The sequence below is a fragment of the Cebidichthys violaceus genome, unplaced genomic scaffold (genome assembly GCF_023349555.1).
Source record: "Cebidichthys violaceus isolate CVI_PGR_0920_01 unplaced genomic scaffold, fCebVio1.0.p SCAF_16, whole genome shotgun sequence".
Classification (NCBI taxonomy): Eukaryota; Metazoa; Chordata; class Actinopteri; order Perciformes; family Stichaeidae; genus Cebidichthys; species Cebidichthys violaceus.
The window spans coordinates 1,654,230-1,662,349 of record NW_027176329.1 but is presented as its reverse complement, the minus strand read 5'-3'; the positions used below and the strand labels follow the sequence as shown (position 1 = coordinate 1,662,349).

The following is an 8,120-nucleotide window of genomic DNA, read 5'->3' as shown; positions in this document are numbered from 1 at the left end:
CAGTGGTGACAGTGTTAACATACATGAGGAAATGTGTGAGAAAAAGTACTGCGTGATGGACAAAGAGAACAGACATGGGTACAATTTGCATCTGCTAACAGACAGAAGGAAGGATACAGATGTTTTTAGCTTTATGACTGTTGCTGCTTCCTCTTTTTTTTTATGTCATTTACATGTTTTGTTTTTTTGTCACTTCCCACGAAGCTCTGTGACTTCAGCAGGTTTCCTCACTTGCTTTTTTGCTGTTGTCACATCAGCTGTACTCGTCTGCGTCTTCAGACAAAATTATTTGTACACTCAGCAACATAAAAAAGGTAGGCTGTGTTTAGATTTTCTTAGCTATCTATATTGATGCTGATATTAGGCCCAAGTAATATTTATTGGTTACTTAACTAACTGTATGGAAATTAATGTAAAGATACTTGTTGTAGTGCCAGTTAAGATCAATGAATATGGTGGAAGATTGTGTTTGTACTTCCCTCTGTGTATGTGTGTAGGGCTTCAATACATGACATGAGAGAGAGAGAGGTCCAAGGACATGTTTATCTTTTTACCATACATGTATGACATATGTCTGTTTCTTTTCTGAATCCTCTTCACAAGATGGAGTGGTGGCTCCTCTGTTGGCTGGTCCTGTTCACTTGTGCAAATCCATGGTTATGTAAGGGTCACAAACCATGCTTATGTAAGGGTCACAAACAAGGTTTAGGTCAGCTTTACAAACGAGGTTCACCCTGTCAGAATTGTCGCAGAAGGGTGTTGAATCGAGGTGAGATACTACAATATATGTTTTTTATTAAATATACTATTTGTGTATATCGTGAATATCAATAAATCATTTGTTGACCCTACAGCTCTTCTGGACTCTAGAAAGTGTATGGAAGAAACAAACAACATTTTGGAAAATGGAAACTATCACAATGCTATCAAGTAAACATTTTAATTGTGTACAAAAGAATGCATGTTATATCTGTTGGTTCTTGGTTATGTGAGCGTCTGTGTTTGTTGTACAGGGTTAGAAGAAACAGGGCAAATATGGAGAATTTGCAAAGGGTTTGGGTTAAGGCATGCAGTGGTTCATAATTAATTATTTGGTTTAAGGAAAAGAGTTATAAATGAGAATGATGTATATGTTTGTAATTTCCTGTCCTTTTCCACAAGAGCCATAGAGAACCTAGAACAGGTTCTAGAGGAAACAGAGGTGACTGATACTACAGTCTTGTCCCAGGGCCGTTATTTGATCCTCCTGCACAGACCGGATGGCCCCTTCAAAGGCCTTGAAATACATGCTAGTGACACAGAGGTAAGGATGCAAGTAGCATGGCCCTAGGGATGGCAATATCCAGACTGAAATATCTCCCTCAGTAAACACTGTTAACATGAGTTTATGGTCTCAATCTCTAGTTTACAGTCTTCTTCAATACAGCATGATGTTCATTTAGTACATGATGGTCCATTTAGAGTCAAACACACCATAAAGCAGGGGATGCTTTAGGGCGGGGCCACCTGGTTATTGACAGGTCGCTACCACAGCGTTTTATTTGTTTACTCTCGTGTCACTTCTGCGATAAGGAACCGATGTTTATGTGGGAGTTACATCGTTCTGTTACAAGTATTAACATGGAGGGTTTCCCTGTCTTTGCTTCTGCGCCTCTGATATAGATAACGGCAGACAGGGCCGTCAACAACAGCAAAGTGACGGTCCGACTGCCGAAAGAGTTGGATGCCGGATCAAACAACAGCATTGTGTTCTGCCTGCTTACCTGGTCCGAAGCAAACGAGGTCAGAGACTAGACTTTTTTAAAAAGGGAACTCTGTAGGAGACAATCTGAGGATATAATCATTTTGTATTGTGTTTACATTGTAAATTTAAGTCAAAGGACCACTCCTGATTTTGCATGTTTCAGCCCAATTAAGATTATTGGTTCAATGAATAAAGCTCAGTGCAGGGCAACACTTTTTAAGTGAAAACCAAGGGACCCAAATTATCCATAAGTCTTTGCACAGCTACTCCCTTGGTTCAACTTTGACCTGCAGCTCATGCCATACTTGTGAGGGCCTGCAGTTCTGGAGTACAGTGGAAACTTACAGTGGACATTTCATGCATGTCCATCATTGTTATCATACTCATATTAAGAAGTAGTTGATTATTGGGTTTTATTAAGAAGCAGCCCGATCTCTTGTTTAAGTTAATTAACACACAAAGTATATTAACTCAAGCTATTGAGTAAAATGATGTTATCATAACAATAATGGCTAGAAGTATTTTAATACTAGACTCAGGTTGTGAAGACAAGAAGGTTTGGGATCAGTTGATAAAAAGAGGAACACCTTGCAAAACTTCCTTCATGGCAGCCAGCTTTGCTGTATTTCAATAGTTACATTTTTTCAAATAGTACCAAGCTAGTAAAGCTACTACAACAACTCTACATTACATTTCTGGGAACATTTGCTGTTTCGATGTTCAGCCTGGTTTTAATTCTTTGGGCCAAATTTAGATAATATGGCATTAAGAGAGGGCACTCTAGCGCTGCTTTTACACATAACTGGAAAACATATTGTAGTGACGAAGTACAGGTGTGGCTTTCAAAAAGGTCTGATGAACACACTGGCAGAAATCCTACACAAAAAGAGGAAGAGATGTGCATTTCTGACAAAATACAAACGCAATCTGACAGCAAATCACTCGCGGGTAATGAACGTGCTTCTGAAGTAGAAGTAGTTCACTTCACTATTGCTCTCTGCAGTAACGTGCAAACCATAGCAAAGCTGGTACACCGGTACTGATAGACCGATAATACAAAGCAGCGAGCGCTTCAGGACACTGATCACATTTGAATTGTCTTGTCTAAACTAACTGAGTGACTGTATGTTGACCATGTAGACCGCATTGGGAGGCGTCTTATACGAGGACAGACTGGTTGGCCTGAGTGTGCGGGGCAAGCTTGTTTCAGGACTGCAGGAGTGTGTCACCATCACGGTGAATCTTCACTTAAATGTAACAACAACTTCCTTCCATTTGTATCTTCATCCCAACAAAAGTAAAACATTTGAACATACGGACAACGTAAACCCTGATGTGAAGCTAGTCTATTGTTGTGTCACAGGATACCCAAGAGCCCAGATGTGTGTACTTGAACTTTTCAACAGAGGGTGAGTACGAATAAATGAGTTTTTCTGTTATGAGGGTTATGAGTTGGATTCATTGCGGCCGGTTATCTGTCGGTGTGTTGTTGTTTTATCGTCAGGATTTAGCAGCGACGGCTGCCAAACCCAGTGGGAGCGGGGTCAGAGCACCCTCACCTGCTGCTGCGATCACCTCACATACTTCGGCGTGCTCGTGGTAGGCTGGACCTTCTTCGCCTTTACGAGGAACACTTGCATAGAGACGACCAAGTTAATAGTTGAGACTGCATGTTCACAACTGGGCCGTGAATCCATGAAATCTGTTAAAAGCAGGTGTAGCTGTGAGAAGCAGTGGAGAGCCTTTTAGCACGGCCTCCCCGACCACGCGGCCGCCACGGCTTGCCCGAACATTTCCCTCAAAGGTGCATTGAGGACTAATTGGCACAAAAGTCAAAAAAAAAAGAAAAGAAAAATCAAACTCTACGCGTCCTAAAAATGGGAAGCGCAAAGTGTCCTGGTATATTGACGCAGCTCATGCAGAAGCATTCTTTATGCACATGTTAGATTATAGATATTGTAATATCATTGATACATTAACACAATGATGAAATAACACAAGGTGCTGTTAATAAAGCTGGTGAGGTCATTTACATTATGTGCGTGAGAGTAATTCCCTTTGTAACAATGTAATAATCTTCTCTATCAAATAAAGGTAATGAAGTAAAAAGACAAAATGTCCCGTGCCTTCCCTCCTCAGGTGTCTTCTCCTGACCTCTCACCTGAACACCAGCAGATTCTGACATACATCACTCTGATTGGCTGCAGTCTGTCTCTGTTTGCCCTGGTCATCGCCGTTCTGCTCTTCATCACAAATAGGTCATTTATTCTCCTCAGATTTACCTTCAATCCATCCTCTGACGTATTTTTGAGAACAGCGGCGTCCCCTTCTGTCCTTGCTCCCTTCACTTGCTCTCTTTTTCTTGCTGTCCTGCCTTAACGCCTCTCTCTCTCCATGTGTTGCCTGATTTGTTTCCTCTCTTCTTTCTATTAGTTTAAAATGCAACTCATCATCACATTCAGTCTCACCTTAAGTGAAATGTGCACATGATTTAACACTCACGACGGCTCGATTCTCCTCCGTCTGACAGAAAAATGAGAGCAGATGTCTCCATGAAGGTCCACATCAACCTGGCCATTGCCCTGATCCTCCTCAACCTGCACCTCCTCCCCAGCCAGTGGGTGGCAACGCTGTCCTCCACCGGGCTTTGCCTCTACATGGCTCTCTCTCTTCACTACTCCCTGCTGGCCACTTTCAGCTGGATGGCCCTGGAGGGGTTCCACCTCTACCTTCTCCTAGTCCGAGTCTTCAACATCTACATCAGGAGATACCTGCTCAAACTCAGCTTGGTGGGATGGGGTGAGTGGAGTCACCAAGGCCAGTCAGCAAATGCAGCGGTGGTGGAAGAAGTACTCAGATCTTGTGCTTAAGTAGAAGTGTACCACAGTGCAGAAATACTTGCATTTTGCTTAAATAAAAGTAAATTTACTATTAAAAGTAATAGCATCAAAATGTACGTAAAGCACCAAAGGTGAGAGTACTTATTATGCAGAATGGTCTATTTCAGAATTAATAAAGATGGCAGTTAAGCTAGCAGTATAAATAGTAATACATATACAGTATATATGGCTTAGCTGCCATCTTTATCCATAGTAATACATCAAAATGTATTCGTTGATTATGTTTTCTATCAAACTAAAGTTATCAAATACATATAAAAGTGGAGTAAATCGTAAAATACTTGCCTCTCAAATGGAATAGAAGTATAGAGCGGCAAGAAATGCAAACGCTCAAGTAAAGTATAAGTACTTCAAGATTGTACTAAAGTACAGTACTTATTGAGTAAGTATACTTAGTTACTTTCCATCCCTGCCCCCTCAGTGAAGGCCTCGTTGCCCGGATCCTTCCTTGTGTTTCAGGGGTCCCTGCGGTCATCGTGTCCCTGGTGGTCGCCATCGACAGAGGCTCGTACGGACGCGACTCTCTGGACTCGTCCAACCCCAACAGCACCGCAGTGTAAGGGACAAGCAGGAAATACATTTGCAAGCATGTACAATCTAGACTAACAATTAACAGACAGGCCATCCTGTGTATTTCAAACCGCATTCGCGGTAACAACTGATGTTATAAATGAAAGGAAAGGAACAGCTGTACTGACACACTCTGTGTGACGAACAGAACATAATATGTTGGCTTCAGCACATATTTACTCACATATTGTTGAATCTTTCGTCGCCTGAATTGACATATTTATCACAGAACTCCTGTTGGATTTGTTCAGCGTCGTTATCCGTGCTCTCTGTCTCTCTGTAGGTGCTACATAGTCAACAGCACGGTGAAGATGGTGACCACAGTGGGAGCGTTTGGCCTGGTGTTCGCCTTCAACATGATCATGTTGGTGGTGGCGGTCAGACACATCGTGGGTTTCCCCCAGAGCGGAGAGGTTCGAGTCAATCTGAGCTCTTTGCATTCTGCTGTTCTTGTCTTTGTATGGTGATGCTCTTTATATTTCATCTGTCAACATACACCATGAAGCCAAAACCAACAACGAGGTGATCCTGTATTCACGGATCAAGAGTAACAGAGCTCCAGCTCTACACTCATGTGTCGCTGTCACAATACCAGACAACATACAAATACGTGTCACAGTCTCTAGCTTGGTAGTTTCTGAATGTCTGTGACCTGCGAGTGCGTCATTTTTACACAATATTTCTGCGTGTCAGTTTGGGAAGAGCGACGTTAACAGAGCCAGGCGGGGCGTCTGTACCCTGCTGGGAGTCACCACCCTGCTCGGCATCACCTGGGGCCTGGTCTTCTTCTCGTTCGGCTACCTGACCACTCCGGGCCTCTACCTCTTCTGCATCCTGAACCCGCTGCAAGGTCGGCACAACCTGCCTCCTCCCATTCAGCCGTGTGCTATGTGGCGATGCTGTACTGTAGAAACGAGAGAAAGGCTTATTGGCTGCATATTTCAGTTGTTTATGCAGACAGTATAGACAGCTGAACATTGCTTTATAGTCTTTATATTAATACATATATTTTTTAACTTGGTGAACTTCGCACAAAAAGGTTTACGTCAAAAACTTAATGACATTCCATACAGTATAAACAGTATTTGTGCATAATGGTGCTGTTGTTATGAAGAAAGAAAACACAACAATTCAATTATCGTCTCTCTACTAAATGCTATGGGGATTTTTTTTTTTATGTATTTTTATTTTTTGTGCATGTCAAATGTCCCCCTCCCAAAACTGCCATAAAAATACTATGTTAACATTATTTTCCACTTTCACTGAGTTAAATCTTTTAACCACAGTCTGGGATATGTCAATGATTAGCCAAAAAAAAAAGTATTTTGATGGATAGGAAACCAGGAGAATAGCATGCACCCCACAGGGCAAACATGAGAACGTGTTTCAATCCGGTGGAAAATAGTCAAAACTACAAAAAACTATGAACAAATAGTGGTTTTAAAGGGTTTCTGGCATTAACACAAGCGATAGCTTCCCAATAAATGCTCAAAGTCTCTGCATTTTCAACATTACAGGATTTTTATTCCTCTTACAAAATGACAAGAGTGCTGTAATGTCAGGATCACAAACGGTGCATGATAATATGTGCGGTGGATATCGGCCTGACTATTTGCATAGTGAGAAACAATCACGTGGCACAGTTAGAATGTTTATCAGGAGCATTTGCATGATTTGCATGCTCCTGTAGTCGCTAACACGTCTCTCGTCCCTCCTTTGACTCAGGTTTCTTCATCTTCCTGTGGTTCGTGATGTCTTTGAGAAAGGCCGGAAAACCAACGACATCTAGTGTATCACCCAGCACCAACAGCTGAGCCTCAACCCGACACACCCACACGTGTTTTCTCTTTGTGTGTGTTTGTGTGCGTGTGTGTGTGTTTACATGCGTGCGTGCATGTGTGTGTGTTGGGGAAATGTATGCAGAAGCACTGTAAAGTTTGCCGTTATCATTTCTGCTTTAGATCACAATGTTTTCATGTTCAAGAGAAGCAAGCGTGCTCATTACGGCTAACTCGTGCAGGAGACTGATAATAAATGTTAAATATTTTTAGCAACTCACAGTGATATTTTATACTATTGTCATACTCTGGTGTTTGGGGTTTACCAGTATAAACCAGTAGATTTATTATGCAGATTCTAGTCATGACCATCCTTAAAGGGACAGTACAGATTTCTGGTTAAGTGGGGTTGTATGAGGTAAAAATGACTGTTTCTGTCAAAGGAGTCCGGTGCTCCTGTCTGTATTTCCAAACGGGAGGGGGGGGGGGGGGGGCGTGCTGACCGCCATCTTGGTAATACACTGACTATGGATAAGCACCTCATACAACCCCACTTCAAAAGATCCGAACTATCCCTTTAAGGTACAGACAGGATGGTTCCATCTCACTCCTTTTAGTGAATGTTTCAAGAGAGAACGGTGCAGTTAGTGAGAAGATCCCAGAACGTCTGTTAAGGAAGCACCAAGGACTCGTCTGCAGGGCACACATCCCCTTTTCTGCATGGTGTCCAGACCTGATCTGGGTCTGACCTCATCTGGGTCTGATCTGATCTGGGTCTGATCTGATCTGGGTCTGAACTGATCTGGGTCTGATCTGATCTGGGTCTGACCTGATCTGGATCTGATCTGATCTGGGTCTGATCTGGGTCTGACCTGATCTGGGTCTGATCTGATCTGGGTCTGACCTGATCTGGGTCTGATCTGATCTGGGTCTGACCTGATCTGGGTCTGATCTGATCTGGGTCTGATCTGGCATTGACTGGGGTGCTGTGAGCGAGACATAGATTCTCTGAGAGTATACAGCCTCCTGACTTCATATCTATTGCATATTGTATTTTGGCATATTAAACTCGGTTCATGTTTTTCTCAATGTCAGCATGTGTGTAACGTATAATGTTTTGTTTTTATT

At 42.4% G+C, this 8,120-nt stretch overlaps 1 protein-coding gene across 1 annotated transcript; it reads left to right on the top strand.

Annotated features, from left to right (window-relative positions):
* Positions 1-218: 218 nt before the first annotated feature.
* Positions 219-7,472, top strand: LOC137872340 (adhesion G-protein coupled receptor G2-like). Its single transcript, XM_068710538.1, has 14 exons — positions 219-314; positions 604-769; positions 855-930; positions 1,162-1,303; positions 1,663-1,782; positions 2,885-2,998; positions 3,108-3,153; positions 3,249-3,343; positions 3,884-4,002; positions 4,275-4,543; positions 5,104-5,200; positions 5,498-5,627; positions 5,908-6,064; positions 6,940-7,472. Exons 2-14 carry the CDS (start codon positions 604-606, stop codon positions 7,026-7,028), a joined length of 1,620 nt encoding a protein of 539 aa, XP_068566639.1. The 5' UTR covers positions 219-314; the 3' UTR covers positions 7,029-7,472.
* The last annotated feature ends 648 nt before the right edge of the window (positions 7,473-8,120 follow it).

Coding starts and splice junctions, on each gene's coding strand:
- LOC137872340 (XM_068710538.1), top strand. CDS start 604: ATGGAGTGGTGGCTCCTCTGTTGGCTGGTCCTGTTCACTTGTGCAAAT. Junction 3,154..3,248: donor CTTGAACTTTTCAACAGAGG/GTGAGTACGAAT, acceptor TTTTATCGTCAG/GATTTAGCAGCGACGGCTGC. Junction 6,065..6,939: donor CATCCTGAACCCGCTGCAAG/GTCGGCACAACC, acceptor CCTTTGACTCAG/GTTTCTTCATCTTCCTGTGG.